A 19669-nucleotide genomic window follows, 5' to 3' on the forward strand; every position below is an offset into this window, starting at 1 on the left:
CACAAAACTTTCCTAAGTTAATTCCTTTCGTTAAAGCAAATTAGAAAGACGAGACTAGCTTGTGAGAGAATAATGAGAGAAAGAGAATAGGAAAGAACGGAAATCTAACCATTTTACTTCATAGACAAGAATTTTCTCTGTTATTTCAACTAACAGATTAAACGAATACTCCCTTTAATTAGACAAATATCTTCCTTTTTAAAAAACATCATTTTTAGAATGTATCCCTTTTTCTTTTTCTTTTTCTTTTTCTTTTTTTTTTTCATTTGTTTCTTTTTGATACAGGATAATGCTTATAATCTGGAAACGTACTAATGTGATATATCATAAATGAGAAAAATACTTGCTACGGTAAAAGGATAGCAATTTGGTTCATAGCGAATGCTCAGAAAGCTCTACGGATTTCGTAAATGCTTTTTTGATCCGACAAACGGTCGAGCCTATCGACGATGACTACAGGGGTTGAGACCATATTCTCTCCCTCCCTTTCTCTTTCTCTTTCTCTCTTTATCTTTTTGAATATCTCCACGTATATAGAGTGCGTGTGTGTGTGTGAGAGAGAGAGAGAGAGAGAGATTTTACCTCGTCTATCTGCAGCTGGGCTCGAGGATAACGGGAGGGAACTCTCGTTTACTCCCTAGGCGCCAATGATGCCAATCTCCCGTGTAAATCGCGACATATTTCATGACACCACGAACCAGGGTGACTGCTGGAAGGGAAGGGGGTTTGGTTTGCTTAAAAAGGAGGGGGTGTTGTTGGATGTGAAGGAGAGGGTAGCCGCTACAGACGACGACTTTTTTTTATTCCCCGACTCCTTCTTCTCCCCCTCCCCCCTATCCACTTCATTCGCAATCTGGTTTCGAAATCTCGTTCATCGAGGATCGAAGTCGTCGGTGTCGAGGCAGTTTCGCGAATAGTTGCTCGATGAAAACTTTTGCGACTCGTTATTCGCGTAGTTTAACGTGCTTTAACTTGCTCGAAAAGACGTCGTCTACTACCTTTCACCATGATATTTTTTTTTTTTTTCGAAACCGACGAAGCTCGATTCGTAAATTAGTTTTGATCGTTCTTTTCATTCAATTATATTTCTCTCTCTCTCTCTCTCTCTCTCTTTCTTTTTTCAATTTTTTTTTTTTATTCTCGAAACTAGTAAAAGATATTTCTTCAACTCGATCCGATTTAGTATTTCAACGGGGTTTTTATAGCCTAGTAGCAATCCATTGGAGGGAAAACGGAAATGTTTCGTTCGAAGTGAAATTCGTTCCGTCGAACTCGGTCTGTCGGTTTCTATCAATTTAAATCGTGAACTTGATTATTCAACCTAGAGTCTTATTTTTTTATATGTACCTATACGAAACTTCTACTCGTCTTGCATAGCTTCGAATAAGATCTTGTAATATGTAGTACCGGACTAGACGAATTCACTATCAAATTGTTGCATTACGATCATTGAAGCATGATAAATATTTCAAAAATTTAATTTAAAAAATACGGTTTCGAAGGAAAGAAAACATATTATGAATATCATTTTCCCAATACATTTACTCAGGTGGGCGGGTGGTGAGCGGGTTGGCAAATTATTTTTGTTCAAGATTTATTTCTTCATTTTTTCTTGGACGAGTTTGGTTTGCTTAGATTTATCTTAAAAATTCAAATCTATTATCGTTCAAGATAATAATTAATGAAAAAAAAAAAAATAGAAACAGAGAGAAATAGAAGTAGAGATTACTACCCTCGTGAAATTATTTATAATTACAACGAATAACAGTCAGAGTATGTAATAACGTCGACAGGAAAACCGGACGTTGGCCGTATTGCATCCAATTTTTGGAATTATCGACTCGTGAATTCCGGAAAAGGGAATTTCCTGTCCGCATCTATGTGTACGTTTTCCTCTCTCTCTCTCTCTCTCTCTTTCTCTATCTCTTTATATTCGCACACAATACAAGCAATACCAACCAGCGCAGTCGATGCCATGTTTCGCCACGTGTACCACTGACGGCGAGGGTGGAATGCATCCCTCTCTTTCTACGATAGTAGGAAGGGTGTTTGTTTTCGATACGCTTTTCAACGAACGTCGAATCATCCTCTTCTCGTCGTTGAGACGCTTTGCGGTTTACGACGAGGAACCTATCTCCACTCTCTTATCCATATGCAAATTTAACTGCATCTTCGAGAAAGCAGGTACTCTTACTTCGCATACTCTACGAGATCATCGTAAACTTTGCCTGGATCGATCCAAACAATATCTAGTTTTCGTCTTTACAAAAGATTAATAATTATCTTTCGCGATGATTTTTCTTTAATAATAATTATTCAATTATTAAGTTTGTATTAAAATAAATAAAACAAAAACTTTATTTCACGATTATTTTTATAATAATTAATTTCTTTTTTTTTTATTATTAATTGTATATCGCAGAACACGTCTAAGTTTTTTTCATTATAAAATATTCTTTTTATAATTATTTGTTTTATATTATTCGCGAAATAAATGCAAATGATATGAATTCATATTGTACAATTATTTTCGAAGTTTCCTCGAATACAGATAATTTCAAATAATTAATATAATTATCTTAATAAAAGTTAGATGCGAATAAGTATAATACATTTTTATTAAACAGAACAAATTATTCTATTGAAAGTTAGTCATCCTTAAAAAATGAAGAAAAGAATCATTGTCATATTTCTAATCCTTTTTAGAGGTGGTAACAAAATTATAAGTATTTCGTTTAATACGAATAATCGACGTTAATTTTTATATTCCACTAGAAAGTTATTGTCTTTTTTTTTTTTTTCTACGTGGTTTCATTAACGTTCGCGAGACGTGTTTCGCCTATGCAGAAGGCGAAAGCTGATTACGAAAGCGTACGATGGTAATCGAGCGAAGAAAGGTAATTCCTTAATTCTCTGCTCGCTCGCTTGCTCGATCCGCTCAATTTAGTGGCTTCGTGCTTGAGAGCTCGCGATACTATGCTTTCTCGCGAGAGGAAGCGAAGAGGAAAAGGAAAATAATAGAGGAAGAAGAGGGGAAGTATAGAAAGTGAAAGACAGAGAGAGAGAGAGAGAGAGACATCGAAGAAGGAACAAAACGTTCGTCCTACTACTCGCAAGTAGTAGGACGAACGTTTTCTTCGACATCTGGAAACTTGCAAATTAAGAGATTCGCTTACTACTATGAGGGGTGGTGTCTTTCGATTATTTTCAAGCATTAAAAGGGTCTCCCTCTTTCTTCCTTCCTACCTTCCTTCCCCCTTCTCTCTCTCTCTCTCTTTCTTTTCGTTTTTACCCTTCGAGTAGGAAGAAATTCCACGAGTCGCAGCTTCTTTTCGAACTTTCGACACGGGTTTTACATTTTGTCGTAACAGAGGGTGAAAGAAAGACGAAAAGAGGAAAAGAGCGAGAGAGAGAGAGAGAGAGAGAGAGCAAGAAAGAGAATGAGAGTAAGAGAAAGACTAGTATATAAGAAGAAGGGGTGGAAGAATAAGGGAGCCACGATGGAAGCCACGTTCGTCGTTCGAAGGTGAACCACACCTCGAACATCGTCTTTCTCCCTACCCTATTTCTCTTTTCCCTCCTATATCCAAGCTAACCCCCTGACGCTATTGGTATTCCACTCTGGTGCGCCAATATTGCGTTACCAAAACGCGCCCTGCAAGTCGAATCCAAGCCGACGACACGCTTCTCTACGAGCTACGTACGAAGAATCGTTTGTAAGTCACACCATACTAGTCCATCTACTCTCTATCTATCTCTCTTTCTTATCATTTTCTTTTTTTTTTTTATCTTTTTTATTTTTTCATTTTCATATCTCCGAACTTACTATTCCCGTTTTTTCTTTCCTTTCTTTTTATCATCACTTCGATCATTTAGATTATTGTATATGATATTTAATTAATGACAAATTCTCATCGATCATCGATGATACATACATTTAAAAAAAAAAAAAATGACATTCTATTATTTCAATACGTATTCGAAAACTGACAATTCGAGATGTGAAGCAGTGATCGATTGAACCGTGTAAATTTTCAAATCAGCGTCGTTCGTGAGAGGACACGAGCCTTTTTCGTGTTACACACGAGAGAAAGAGGGAGAGAGGGAGATAGAAAGAGAGAGAGAGAGATAAAGAAGACAAGAGCGAGGGTAGAAACATTCTCCCTTGTCTCTCCGTCTCTCTCAATTTCTCCCACCGCACGAGCATGGAATCAAGTGTTTGAGATTATGACGGAGGCTTCGGTCACGTATTTCATTAACCGTCATGCCGTCGCTTCGCGAAGCTTCCAAGAGGGGAAGTGCCGTGGATCTCTCGAGGGTGCAGCTACCTGCGAAATGTGTTTGCTTTGCATTACGTCCCTACGGATGATCCCGTTATAATTATGAATGTCGTTGTTGCTTTCATCGCTAGATATTAGATATTTTTCTACATTCCTATTCGTGTATAATTAAAAATATTTGTTACACGATCGTTCCTTTGTATAATATTACGAGAGATTTAATTAAAATTTTTATTTTTTTTTTTAGTTAATTGTCAATTGTTTTTCTAATTTTTTTTTCTTCGAGTTTAATAAAGTTATTCGAATTTGACATCTAATATTAAAACATATTTATTTGATCGAATGATAAAAAAGAAAGGTATATTTAAATATATGTATATTTTCGTTAGTTTAACAATTTTTTCCTCTTTCTAATAATTCTAACTTTATATATTTTTTCTTTTTCTTCTTCTTCGTTATAGCTTCAAACCAGAGTTAGGATACCGTTCCCATAGGTATCGACAGTAATTCGAATCTTTCATCTTCTTTTTTTTTTTCTTTTTTTTTTCTTCTTTTATTCCAAGTCAGAAGACTCATCCGATTCTCGGTCCAGGAAAATTTCAATCTCGTTCGGCCGAGGTATCGTCGTAGTCTTTCTTTTTTTCTTCTTCTTCTTCTTCTTCCTCAATTTTGAAAGCTTGTCAATGTGGTTGTACTATTTTCCCTTTCGTTCTATTTCTCCAGGAGTCTCCCTTTCGAACATTAGTCGAGTAAAGATAGTCGTGAAAAGAAGAAAGATAGAAAGAGAGAGAACTAATGGTAGACATAGCCGATATATACATAACCCTATATATATATATATATATCGATCGATTTCAACGCACATCGAATGCAGGCTCAAAGGAAATTCACGACTGCTTCCGGAGGAAATTCGTGGAACCCTGGAACCGAGGGCCCTTTCAATTCACACCCAACACCCCCTGGCTCCTACTTCATCCCCCGTTCTTTCCCCTTCCCCTTCTCTGCCCGTTTTCCTTAACACCCTCGATGCTGTCGACAGATCGTACGTAAAAGTCGTTACATCCGATTTCCCAACCCTCTCTCTCTCTCTCTCTCTCCCTGTCTCTGTCTCTCTTATAACCTTACTAAAATCTCGATACTATCGTATTCTCGTTCACGAAGAACCGACTCGAAGTTGGTGTTAAGGGTGAAATAAAAAGAAAATGAAAGAGAAAGGAACGACAACGACGAGGATTGAGACACTCTTCTAGCTTAGCTACGAAAAGACTTTTCCAGGCTATGAATATATTAGAATCAAACAAAGACACTCCACCAACAACTCGCTTTTCTTACCCCCATACCCCCTCCTCTCTCACGCTTCCCTCTGTTGTAACACCCTCCCTCCCTCCCGCCCCGCCTCCTTCATTGCCTTTACAAAGAGAGTAGAGACCTCACAAGCGTTTATTAAACCGTCCTGCAGACGTTTTCTTAAACACTTTACGCGATTCGTCATTATCCTCGAGTGTCCTGATGACGCAGTTTCTTCCTCCTTTGGCTCTTCCGAACGAATCCTCTCCTACTCTTCCCGTTCCCTCTATCGTGTCGTCTCCTTGAAACATAGAGGATTGCTCTGGCTACAATGAAGGGTGGATTCAATTAAATTCATACCTCACTCTGTCTCTCTCTCTCTCTCTCTCTCTCTTTATCTTTATCTTTTCCTTTTTTCTCGTAAGGGAAAAGTCTTTTTATTTTTCTGACCAATCAAATATTATTACTCATAAAGTAAAAGCAATTTTTATTTTAACAAGCAATTTCGTAATCAATTTATCTTCATGGAAATTAAATATCTTTTTTAATATGAAATTTTATAATCTTCGTTATACTCATTATCAGAATAATATGAAATAGTTAATAAGTATACTTGAAAGTAGATTATAGTTGTATTTGGAATATAATATTGACTTTATGGTGTTTATGATTCCAGACAGAGATTTGTTCGAGCGCCCTTACCGATGTCATTCACGCTGTCATCAATGGTACGGACGGTTGTCTCTTTTGTTATGGACATGCAGGTTTAGGTAAGTACGAATGCGCATCTATCTTAAGGGAATATTAAATAGGATTAGGATTAATCCTTTGACTACTGTAGACGCATATATGCGTTTGATAAAAGTTGACAATGTGGTCAATCGAAACACATATACGTGTTTGTCAATATGAATGTAAGATAATGTAACGTTGATTTGCGTTTTGAGACTTGTTACATGAAAATTATATTAACAAAAACAAAATGTTTAATTATAAATATAATTTATTATTAGACTTGGTTAATAATATCAATCAAGGGAAACGGTTGCACTGTTAATAATAAGATCCTTCAGCTTAAAGTATTCAGCACTCAAAGGGTTAAGTACTATTTGATACAATCGCAAAATTAATTTTATTATTAAAAATTGAATTGATAGTACGCATTATAAAATTGATAATTATTTTGTTCAATATTTTTAAAAAGAAATGTATTGTTCAGTTTTCTTTTTTTCATACACACAAAAATGTCATATATCTTGTATCCCATTATTTTTATCTGCGTACAAAGCATAATAGATTCTCGGAGAGATGTAAACAAATATTTGCCAAAACATCGCTGGCAACGTCTAATCAAGAGAGACGGCCATTCAGCAACGACGTGGTACACGTTACAAGAGTACACGACACGTACTGCATACATACACATACATACTAATGTATGCTACGTCTATCTTATGTAACGACTATCACTTCGAAGATTAGCTCGAGTGATGTATATATGTATATACATACATAATAGTTCAGTTGTATACGCATATAATATATATTATACTTATTTCATAGTTCTATGTGTTTTTATTTGTAATATGTTGTTTTCTTTTTTCTTTTTTTTAACGTAGATGTTCATTCTTTGCGACAACAAAACGTAATTGTTTATGCACGTGTATGCACATTAGAATGACTTGATTCTTATTTACCGTATTTCTTTTTTCTTTCAATCTTTTTTAATACATTTTCTTTATTTTTTTTTTTTTTTTTTACAAAATTTTAATCTCTCTCTCGAGTAAATTTGAGTGTTAATTCTCGTTTTTGATAAAACATCATAATTTTATGGATCTACGTTAAATGAACGAATTTTCATTAATTATTAATTTAAATTTAACGAAGGAAATTGAACAAGTTTTGAAAATAATGGGAATGGAAATAAGACGAATTAACGAAACCACGAATACTCGATTCGACATCCGATCACAAGTCGATGCATAATCCTGAGAACGTTTCGATTCTCCAAACTAATCCTGTTAGCGTTCCAAATTTCCCACGAAAGTTTCATCAACTTGTACGATCGATCTTTCGTCAAATCCACGAATCCACCCTCTCCCCCTCCCCCTCTTTCTCCGTTTCGATATAAATCCAAATCCGTGAGCTCTCTTCTAATTCGAAAAAATCAAATTCATAGAATGGAATGGTAGGAAATTTTACAGGATTTTAATTCATGTCAGAAAACAAACGAGAAATTTATTTTTATCGCAAAGACACTTTTCTCGTTTCACCAATTTGTCACATTTTTAAGCTCTTTTCTATTCACTTTAACATAAAATAGAAAGAGGGAAAAAGAAAGATGAATTGAGAAATACAAGAAGAAAAAGAAGAAGAAGAAGAAGAAGAAGTAGGAAAAGTACGTTGCAAGAAAGAAAGAAAAGAGAGATAGAGAGAGAGAGAGAGAGAGAGAGAGAGAGAACACGGGGTTGTTTTACATTTTAAGTAGTGATATCGAATTTGCATGCAAATACACGATTATGCGAGCTCGGAGACGAGAAAGAGAGGTGGAATGAGAAAAGGTACCAGTGTAGTAGAACGACTAGAAAGAGACGAAATTCTTGAAAAGAGAAAGTAGTAGAAGGAGAAAAAGAATACAGGGGTAAAAGTCACCTCCTAGAGGAGGTAGGTAGTCGAGAATAGACGGAAATGGGAGGGGTTATAAGGGGATGGAAAAAGGGTAGAAGAAACGAAGGGATGAAAAGGTAAAGGATAATGTATGCTACTAGGACACGCTCCTTTTCCTTGTACCTTTCGAATCTTAACGCACGTTGCCAGAGATTATCTCCTTTCTCGTTTATTCCTATCGGTGTAACAAGAGAAGAAAGAGAAAGAAGTACGAGGAACTCTTACAGGCTCGAAGGATTTATGGCAAACTTACCGTCGGCTCTGATTAAACTTTGTTAAACTTACACCCACGCTTTTACTGGTCTGACTTCTTTACTACGTGGATCTTTTAGACTAAATTACTGTCGATCATATAAGAACGAAAGAGAAAGAGAATCATTTTCAGTGGCTACATTCTTCTCGTACCTTCTCTTCGAAATTTATATCGGGTTAAGATCCTGAAGGCTGACGTTTCACGAGTTGGAAGGTCAAAAGTATTGTATATATATATATGGGTAGTTCACGTAACGTTGAACGGCTTCTAACGTCGGATATTCATATTTGAACGTTAACGATTCAAAAACGAGTGAAAGGGGTGTGAGTGGGGGGAGGAAGGAAGCGTTATGATATAGGATCACACGACCAAGTATGTCAGTGACGCTCAAGACAACATCAGGAGCGGTCGATTTCTGTTTTCGTTAGGAAAACACTGCGTCACGTAAAATTTAAAAGTGTTACAGTTACATTTCTGTGTTTAAGTCTTTATGGTATTTGTTCATTTATAAATGACTAAATTATTATTTGTTGTATATGAATTTTTTTTGTTGATTTTCAAAACGGATTAAGTATAGATCACGTAAAGTTAGTATTATTTTGTCCCTTAGTATCAAACAAAAATAATTCCTTAACGTCGGACAGTGAAAATATTTTATTGTCTCGAAAATAGTTGCTGCCAAAAAAAAAAACGATTATCGGCACGTAAAAAGAAAAGTGAAAAGAGTGAAATTTCAACATCATCCCCATACAAAAGTAATGTTGAAGAAAAAGAAAATTTACAAAATGGTAAGGAGAAATAGAAAATTCATTTGATTTTTATATTATATATACTTATTATTAAATATTATTATAAGTAAATTGATAAAAGGCTAATTTATGAGATAATAACTTTAAGTGTTGGATTTTTCTTTTGTTATAGAGAAACGCAGCTTTGTCTTTATTTGAAAAGATAACGTATCAAAGATTCTAATCTAATGAAAAACTCATTATAATACAATATCTTCTGCAAATATTTTACAAAATATGGAAAGATCAAGATTTAAGTTGGCAGTGAAACCAAAAGCAGATGAAAAATCAGATATTATATGCATAATTTCAATAACTACACCTAATGGATAGAATTTTGAAATATCAGTTAACTACCAACCGTCAAATTTACACAAAGAGATTTTAAATACATCAAACTATGTCAAGGTGAAAAAACATCAAACAAGGTAAATATGGATAACCTTCTCAGAGAGAACATATCACAAGTGTAAATACATAAATAGATGAAGAACAAAGCTTACAGTTTAACGATGTTTATCTAAAAGATATTGTAAATATAACAAGTAACATTGAATTTAAATCTAACGACTCAGTTTAAATCAAACGTTAGAAAAACTATTACAGAATTTGTTTGGGGATTGACAAAGAAAATTTGAAATTTGAAATTTAATAGAAATTACAAAGGATTTCATGATCGAGTAAAATTCACTGGCAAAAATCCAAATGTTTAACAGTGGATTAATTATTTTATACTTTTAGTATAATATAAATAATAAAAACATATAATAAAAATAAATTAATAATAATAATATATTATTATTATAACATTATGTATATTAAATGATTTATTTAAATTTAATTCTTATTTTTAAATATTTTTATATAGAAGTTATATTTTTGTAAATTTATATTGATTCTATAATTTGTTGATTTCACTAATTAAATAAAAAAAAAACAGTTACATTTTTTAAAATAGCTTTTATTTTATTTCCGAAAAACCTTATGTGTCCGTCACTAAGCGACTTTCCCCGTATATATAAAACATATATGTATATTCGTGTGCATAGGTGGTACTCTTTGACTTTGCTTTCAAGTGTTCAGTGAGATCGATATACTCGGAAAAATGGGTTTCACGGGTAAGATTAAAGTACGGTTAGGTTTGAAATCGATGTTTTCATTCTCAACTCAAGTCACGCAGAGTTTTTCTTTTGTTCGGGTACTCATCTACAAGGTGAATTTTTCTGTCGAACAGTATTACGATAATAATCATTTTCATTTATTTTCTTTTCTACTTTTTTTTTTTCTTAATCGATAATTAGTTTGTAATTTTTATATTGTTTTATTTTATAGTATAATAATATATATATTTGACAATATATAATTCTGTTAGATTTGGGTAATAGTAATAAAGGAAAGATTGTTTCTCTGTGAACAAAGATTAAGTTTTATTAATTATTTTCAATGAACATTTACACTATGTTCATAAAGGGGGTGGTATTTATAGGACAATCATCCTGCCGATAGTTCTTTATGGTAGCGAATCGTGGTCGTTCATGTTACAAGACGAAAAGAAATTGAAGGTTTTCGAAAACAAAGTTCTTCGTAAAATCTTCGATGCAAAACGCGATGGGTAAACGGGTGAATGGAGCAAACTCCATAACGTTGAAGTCCATCGATTGTACAACAAACTGGACATTATCAACGTCGTAAAATTACGCCGATTAAGATGGGCTGGTCATGTGGCACACATGGGGGAGGATCAAACGACACACAAAATATTGGTAGGTATACCAAATGGGAAAAGACCATCAGGTAGACCGAGACGTAGATGAGAGGATAATATTAGAAGAGAGCTGAAAGAAATAGAATACGAAGACCTCGAATGGAAGTATTGTGCTCAGGAATGGGAACAATGGCCTCGGGATTTGATATTTGCGGCAATGAACTTTCGATTTTCTAATGTCAGTTAATAATAATAATAATAATTATCAAGATTGTCTAATTTCTATTTAAATTTTTCTTATCCAACCGTCTTTTCTATTTACTTATCACCGTATAACCGTCTCTCTTTTCAAACTTTCTAATTATTATTATGTTTATATGTTTATGTTTATGTTATCAAATTTAAATTAAGGAGAATATATATTATATATATATATATATATATTTTTTTTTTTTCATATATATGAAATAAGAAAGCTATCGATGACTTTTGTTTTATAAGCATTATTTTCTTTCTCACTTTTACAATTAGTGAAAAAGGTTTGATGGTTCATTGTCTTGGAGAATAATCGCAGAAAGGAAATATTTCCTTTCAAATGCATCCTATCGATCCTTCGACCAAGGATACACAATTCATTTCCCCTGAGAACTGATTCTCTTTTACTCATTCCAATACTTTAACTCAATCGATTCGTTGAAGTATTCTGAAATCGATTTCCTTTAGTGACATTCTTTTTTTTTTTTTTTTACGCATTTCACGAAAATCTTCTTAATGATCGAATTGCAATATTTTCTATTTTCTATTTTCTTGTTTTTTTTTTTTTCATCCTTCTAACGTACTTTGATTGAACTGTATAAAATACGTGAAACAAATTTCAACATCATATTTTCTCTTCGATATTTTAATTAACTTTTACTTAGTTCTATTGTACAAATTTGACGAAGGATTTTCTTGAATATCAATCCGTCGGATAAAATGACAATAAACGTGAAGTGGCATATTTATTATTGTATTATAATTATTATAATAATAAAGTGTAAAAGTCGGATTTTCTATCCGCATTTATACTTTACCATTAATCGTCGTTGAAAAGCCAACAAACTTTTCCAAGTCTTTCTCTCTCTCTCTCTCTCTCTCTCTCTTTCTTGCTTTCTCTTTCTCTTTTATTCTCATTCTCGATGTTATTAAGTTGGAAAAGTTAGGTCGCTTTTAACGAAAGCACCTGGTAAGCTTACTTCAATTTTCAAAGCTCCTTGGATAAAGTTTAAAGTATGACAGTAAAGATTATCGTGAGATATAGATTTCATGAATGCTGTGGCTACTACTATGTAATATAAAGAAAAAAGAAAGAAGAAAAAAAAAGAAAACTAAAGTCGAAAAACAGAGAAAATGGTGACAGGTAGTCTTGTGTGTTACGTGGTGATAGGTAAAGAAAAGCGTAAAAAAAAAAAAAGGAAAAAAAAAGGAAAGCAAACGAACTTTCGAGCACTCACAGTTCTTCCAAGATACTTCAGGCGAGTCCTCGAGCAAACCGCTTTTGATCATCGCTACGAAAGAGAACGTAGTTTTCTCGCGGTTACTTTCATTTTTTCTTTTTATATCCTAACAACCCTAACTCTCTTTTGCCATGGTATCTAACATTTTCTAACGAAAAAAGATAGAAAGAAAAATAGACGTAAAAAGAAAGAGAGAGAGAGAGAGAGAGAAAATGAAAACTGAATAAAAGATACAAATGGAAATAAAAAGAAAAGATTTACACGGCATGGAAAAAAAAATGTGAAAAATACGTAAAAGAAAAAGGTAGAAAGGTAATCGAATGTATACAATTTTCGAAATGGAATCCGCGAAGTGTGAGATTTGTGACGTTGGTGGATTGATAAAAAGTACTGTGTGTACGATAAAGAGAATAAAGTAACAAGAATACAGGGAAAGAGAGAGAGAGATAGAGAGAAAGGGAGAAGAAAAAGAACGGAGTAACACAACTGGAAAAATACGAAGAGGAAGAGACGAATAAAAAAGAGAGAATGAGAGAAAGAGAGAGAGAGAGAGAGAGTAAAAAAATTAGTAGGGAGAAAGGGAAGAGAATGTTCGTACAAGTGGTGATGGGTATGTATAAAGAAAAAAAGAGAGAGAGAGAGAGAGAAAGAGAGAAAGACAGATGGATTGATAGAAGGAAGGGTTGAACGATGGAACTTTCAAAGCAACAGATTTTCTGTGCAGCATTTGTCACACGAAAAATCTGAAAGTAGATGAACGAACAACGGCATGAGGAAGAACGGAGAGGGAAAAGAAGGGGGTTTGAGAGCAGTGCTGGTGGTGGTGGTGGTGGTGGTTGTGGTGGAGGATGAGGAGACAGATAGATAGATAGAAATAAAAAGAAAAATAAAATGAGAGAAAGAGAAAAACGAAGGGAAGAAAGAGTGTCGCAAACAGAGTCGCAACAATAAGTCCACTTTGTACTTTGTAACGCGTTGCTAATTACCCTCCAGTGTGCATAACTCTTATGGTGTATTCCTTCATTTCTCTTTTCAATATCATCCCCTATATCTACTCTACTATTTCTCTCTTTCTTTATCTGTCAAATCTTTTTCACTATTTTCGAACAAATTTCCAGAGAGAAAAAGTATTGTCGTTTGATCAATCGCGAATGGATTAACAAACGAAATCAAAAATACCTCATTAGAAGAGACAAAAATATAAAAAAAATAAAAAAATAAACATATGGACAACAACAAATTGTTAAGTATCATACGAAGATAACTTATTCTCTATAGAATTTATATAATATTTAATAACTAACATAAGATTCCTTCTCATAGTTAGATTGCTAAAATTTTGTCGTGTAGGAGAGTGGTAGTTTAGGTTGGTAAAGGAGTAGCTTAGGAAGAAATAGAATCTCTAGTCGAAAAGTTTTTGGACGAAGTAGTAGCAGAAGAAGAAGAAGAAGAAGAAGAAGAAGAAAAGGAAAAAGAATAAGAATAAGAAGACGGACCGAGACACACTAGCAACCGTTGAGTTTATCCTACGAAAGCACCAGCAGACGGCACGTTTCCCGGTCTTTCTAATTAAATAACAACATAATTCACCGTCTTACATTAAGACAATTAAATAACGTTTAAGATTCAACGCTGGCGTTCCTGCTTTTCCATTATTTCGACTGTTACCGTTCCAGCCCTCGTTTCGTTCCAATCTCTCTCTCTTTCTCTCATTCTTTCTTTCTCTTTCTAATATTCATTTCATCTTCAGTTTTCTTCTCTTTCTCTCTCTCTATCTCTCTCTTTCTTTTTCTCGTTTATTCATTCGTTTACCGCACTTTCCTTCGCATTTCATCATCCTTCTCACTTTATCATACTATTTTATGATTTTAATAAAGGCCCTTTTATTTCCCTATCAATAACGTTTGCCATGGCAGCCGTCGATCTTTCCAGAAAACTTGGAAAACTTTTCTTACCCTTTTGAGACCGACGACCAACCAACAACCGATCATCTACTATGTTAATATTAAAACTTGCGCGACGACGGGACGTATAGAAGAAATAATATATATTTGAAGTAATTAATAAAACATTTGATAAATTATTCTATAGTAAGGATATAATTATAAAAATAATAATAATAATAATAATAACGATTGTCAATGGAAATCAAATGACATGTTTAAAATTCACACCTATGATATCATATCTACGTTGATTCAATGAAAATGATTTTACTAGCCTCCTGTATTTGATCTGAATCTGCGCGAGCTTTAATTCACAATTACCAGAAGGTGTAATCGCGCGTTTACTCTAAAACCGCGGCTCGTTATGACAGACCAATCACGAAACGACGAGCTATATCTTCATTGGTCTTTCGACTCATCGACACCGTTTGGGGTTCATTGTCACGCGTTACATCTGCCCACTAAATGGTAAACAAATTAATCGCAACTTCACAGCGTACCGCAAATCAAATATCGCAATTATTGCATCTATCGAGCGCTAGTTGAACACTCGCACTGAATCAATCGGCGTTAATTGAATTTTCACTAAATAGGAAAATCGAGCTGTCTCTCTCTCTCTCTCTCTCTCTCTCTCACACACACTGATTAGTGTAATTTTTATTACGATTTTTTTTTTATCTTATTTTGTTATAGTTTTTAAATTGTTATTGTTATTTTTATTATTATTTGTTTTTAATCAGAATTTAACGATATTTAATGTCACGTTTGGTGAATCGTGTTTAAACGACTCATGATCGTATCATGACAAAGCTTGCATACAAATGTGTGTATTTAACGATAAGCGTATTTTTAATAGTACTAGTACCGTAGCATTTAGTAAGGTTGAATAAAAGAGGGTTGTTTTGAATACGACGTAAAAAGAGATATAACAATATAATTAAATCTTTATATTCTTTTTTTCATTTTAATCCTCTTGTTGTTGTTTTGTTCAAAACTATGAAAGATAATTACGATATTTTGTGGATAATAAAAACATGAAGAAAAAAGAGTAACACGGGTAGGTCGTTTAAAAAAAATGTCAAAAAATAAAATTGACAAGCTGTTATATTAAAACAATTTATACTCACAAAAACAAGATGGAATATTTATATAAAAAGCGATAAAAAGCTATGGAAAAACAAAAGTGGAAACATAAAAAAAAGGATAAATTAAAAAAAAAATAAAAATAAAAAAATAACGAAAAAAAAAAACAAAACAAAACATATCCGTTGATATTGACAATAACGTGCTTTTATTTTTCCAGGCAAGTCTCACACAATGTTGGGTACCCCTGAGGCAGGCCACACTTTGGGCGCAATCCCGTGCGCGATAGCGTGGCTCTTCCGTGGAATTTCCGAGCAACGTCAGAGAACCGGTGCCAGATTTAGCGTGAGGGTCAGCTGCGTGGAATTGACCACTGGCCAGCAACAGTTGAGAGATCTTCTTGCTGCTCACGCGAATGGTGAGTACACGTTAAAAACACTACGACATTTTTACTATTGTATATTAATTTATGTTACATTATATTATATTATTATTGTAGGGTTTTTTTTTTTTAATTTTTAATTACTTATTTAATAATCATTTATTATATTTTTCCTTAGGAATTAAAGGAAATATGACAGGAAATATATATATAATATATTTATTGAAAAATATAATTGGATAGAATTGTAAGTGTCTACAATCAATTGAATTTCTAATTAATAATCGTCTCGCTTCTTAACTATCAATTTCCTAATTATCTCTATTATTTCTTAACTAAGTAAATCCCTATCTATCTTACTTCTTTATTTGATATAGTTAATTAACATTCGTGTTACGTCAATTTCGTATTACTCAAAAAAAGAATAAGAACAAAAGGTGATTAGAATCTAAAGAATTCTTGGTTTAACTGATATTTTCTCTCTCTCTCTCACTTTAATATAAATACTCTTCAAAAAGTTTCCGACTAAATCTTGTTTCGACGAAACGAGGCCCGCCGTTTCTAACCTTGAATGTCGCCGAGGGACGAAGTCACTAGGGGACCGAAAAGTTTCAAGCGGTTCTCTCCTTTCCGTGATGGGGTTTAACGTTCCCACAATTAATTTGATGCTTCGAACAATGCGGCCAGGTATAATCGTTCGGATTAATTACTGCGGAGTACGTTAGAATAATGAGAAAGAGAAAGAGATAAAGGAAATCGTTGCACGCTCGAATACACAACCGAACTTAATCTTTAAACTAATCCAATTTTCCGATCTATGGTCTAATCATAATCTCGTGTTAACAAATAGGAATAAGACAGATAAATAAAAATAAAAATAAACAAAGAAACGGATAATAATATCTGAGACTTTCAATCTTTAATCAAAAAAATAATAACGAGAGTATCGATCAATATATATATATATCTTATTGTTAGATTATTATCTGTATCGTTGAATTTCAAGAAAACGGTTTAATAGTTGTTGGAAATTAACTGGACGAACTTCGATTGGATATTAGAATCGAATAACGATGACAGTTCGATTAGCTACGTTAATTGGAAACAAGACATTTCTATTAAAAGCTCTATTACTCTGTATATTATTACATTGATTCACGATATAGTTTCATATTTTAACAAATCAGTTGTTTACGAACTAAAGCAATTAATTTCATTTGAATAATTCTATCAAATATTTATTTTTCAAAGAAATTTTTTAAATATATATATATAATTACACTTCTTAACATTATTAAATAAAAATTATTTGTATGAAGATTGATAATAAATCATACGCGACGATGTTATATTATTTTTTGTAGTGAAGCATGTGAAATGGCTTTAAATATTAATTTTGTTGTATTTGGTTAAAAAAAAAAAAGGATAAAGAAACAAAGAAACAAATGTTAAAGAGGTAACAATCGATAAGTTTTTCATGAAAAAAAAAAAAATCCAATAAAGAATTATAACTAATCACTTGAATTATATATAGCCATAAATATTACATATATCATAAATCCCGTTAGAGAGATTTCGCGCGCCATTTCACCGTTTCTCGTCAAGAAAGTTTTCTATCTCTTACTTCGAAAGGTCTCTCTCTTCTCAAAAATTATACGTTCCGCGTTTATGGAAGCGTTTCTTTTCGAAAAAAGAAAACGGAAGAAAATCGTAAATCGTAATATTTGAAATAGAAAAGAAAATCTGTATTTTAGTTTTCTTTATGATACTTGTCGATAGAAAGAAAGACGATACTTTTAAAAAACGATCAAAATATATTCTTGTATATTTCTATCACATTCGCGATGACGAGCAACGACGATCGGAAAACGACGGAAAGGGAAAATGTTTCACGTTGACTTCTTATCTATCCCCTTTCCTTCTCATCGAACAAACTCAATTTTCCATGAGATTTTCTTTTAACTCAAATTCCATAAAAATTCTCGCTTTTCAAGTTATTTGATTAAAACATGATATGTACATACACATATTCATGAAACATTCTCGTTTGGACAAATTTGTGAATGATCATATGCGTTGAGGATTCGTCGTAATATGCCAATTCACGTATTTTTGCCTTTTTTGTGTGTCTCGTACGTGATTGTCTTGACAAGAATGAGAATTGTCGTTGTCCGAATATCCAAGATTCTTCGAGCGAAAAAGATTCGAACGTCTGAGGATTTCTCGAGACTGGTAATATGCATGCAGAAGAAGAAGAAAAAGAAAAAGAAAAAGAAAAAGAAAAAGAAAAAGAAATGGAAATAGAAAAAGAAGAAAACTAACTGAGAAGGCTGATGAAGGGTGATGGAGAAGGAAGACGAACAAATGCATAAGGGTGGTGGTATTGGCCGCAATTTGGTTTCTTCTTCACGGACCGCCGAGTGGACGAGGTGGTCCGTAAAATTGGGAGGGACAAGATCATTTCCTTTTTCCTTTATTCCCCTCTTATTCTTCTTACTTCTCTTTCTCTTCTATCTCATCTATCCGTACACATCGTTTGCTGTGCTTCTCTCGAAGAATTGCGAAAGAGGAAAGACTCGCTGAATTAATAAAAACTGCTCTTCGTCTTTTAGTATATTAGATGAAAACAAAAAATATATGTATATATAGGAAGTGAGAGAGAGAGAGAGAGAGAGAGAGGGAAGAGAGTCATGATGCACTTACGGAAACTATCCACGAGCTAAGAACTCAGGAATTCTATGAAGAATGGTTCTATGACTCTGAAAATAATTAACTTTGACCTCTTCCTCTTCTTTCTTTCTTTTTCTCCATCTTGGTATTCTCATCCTTCTTAACCTCTCGATAATTGAACACAGGAATTGCCGGAGTAACGTCGGATGAGAGCTAGAAGAAAAGGTATATATGTTACGTGTACAAATCTACAGGGTGTCCCAGCTGAAGGAGTCCATCTAAATATTTTCTTTATTTTTATGATATAAAAAATGTCTAATTGTAAGGCATATTGTGATTGGTTTCGTGTCTTTTAGGGTCTTACAATTTTATCACATTTTTCTCGTTCAAAGTCATTTGAACGTTATGATACAGATATATTTAAATGTATTTTTTCACTCGCTACAATGTATTATATATAAAAAAAAATACAGTCTTATAGGGTAAATATACAGTATTGATAAAAAACCAACCTTAAAAGAAAATTTATTCGCGATATATATTTCTTTTTAAATCAATCAAAAAAAGAAAAACACGTTTTAAATAACTTTGATTGAATTAAAAAATAAATGAAATATTTAGGTAGCCTTCGTCAGCTCGGACACCCTATATACCACTCACCTATAAAGTGTCTTATCTTATTATCGAGGGTGGTTAACCTATCTCAAGTACTATTACTACTTCTGTCTCGCTTAGTATAAAATAATCGTAGAAGATAACGGTAGATATCCTGATGAATACTAAAGTCGGTTTAACAACTCGGAGACTTCATCCTTTTTTCTTTTTTTTTTGGAACAGTTTTTTCCTTCTTTTATGATCTCTTATAATTTCTCGTAAAAAAGAACAAAAAAAGGAACGACGAATTTCTTCAAGTAGTTAAAATCAATTGATCTTGTAAAACGAATAAGAGAAGATAAAAACAGGTGATTTTCAAAGTAATTACGTCTACGTGAAGTATCTCATTCGTTCGATTTTTCTATCATCGACGTATGCGAGATGTAAGAAGGTAAAGTGCGGAAAGGAATGAGGTGAAATATATAGTAAGAAATTCCTGTCACGTTCGAAGTAATCGC

At 33.3% G+C, this 19669-nt stretch overlaps 1 protein-coding gene and 2 long non-coding RNA genes across 3 annotated transcripts in view; 2 read left to right on the forward strand and 1 right to left on the reverse strand.

Moving 5' to 3' along the window:
* LOC107064470 (uncharacterized) overlaps positions 1 to 19669 on the forward strand; it is a 387060-nt gene that overhangs the window by 349881 nt on the left and 17510 nt on the right. Inside the window, exons 9-10 of the mRNA XM_089173580.1 lie at positions 6244 to 6337; positions 15726 to 15923. Of these exons, the coding sequence (XP_089029706.1) occupies positions 6244 to 6337; positions 15726 to 15923 (292 nt within the window). The remainder of the gene's footprint in view (positions 1 to 6243; positions 6338 to 15725; positions 15924 to 19669) is intronic.
* The window catches only part of LOC149032212 (uncharacterized), a 226892-nt gene that overhangs the window by 8650 nt on the left and 198573 nt on the right, over positions 1 to 19669 (reverse strand). The window lies entirely within an intron of this gene.
* LOC107064576 (uncharacterized) lies at positions 7336 to 9525 on the forward strand. Its single transcript, XR_016176931.1, has 2 exons — positions 7336 to 9275; positions 9409 to 9525. It is a non-coding gene; the product is annotated as an uncharacterized LOC107064576 (long non-coding RNA).

This window comes from Polistes dominula, unplaced genomic scaffold (genome assembly GCF_049000335.1).
Source record: "Polistes dominula isolate Pdom_NZ unplaced genomic scaffold, Pdom_raw_medaka contig_33, whole genome shotgun sequence".
NCBI classification, from domain to species: domain Eukaryota; kingdom Metazoa; phylum Arthropoda; class Insecta; order Hymenoptera; family Vespidae; genus Polistes; species Polistes dominula.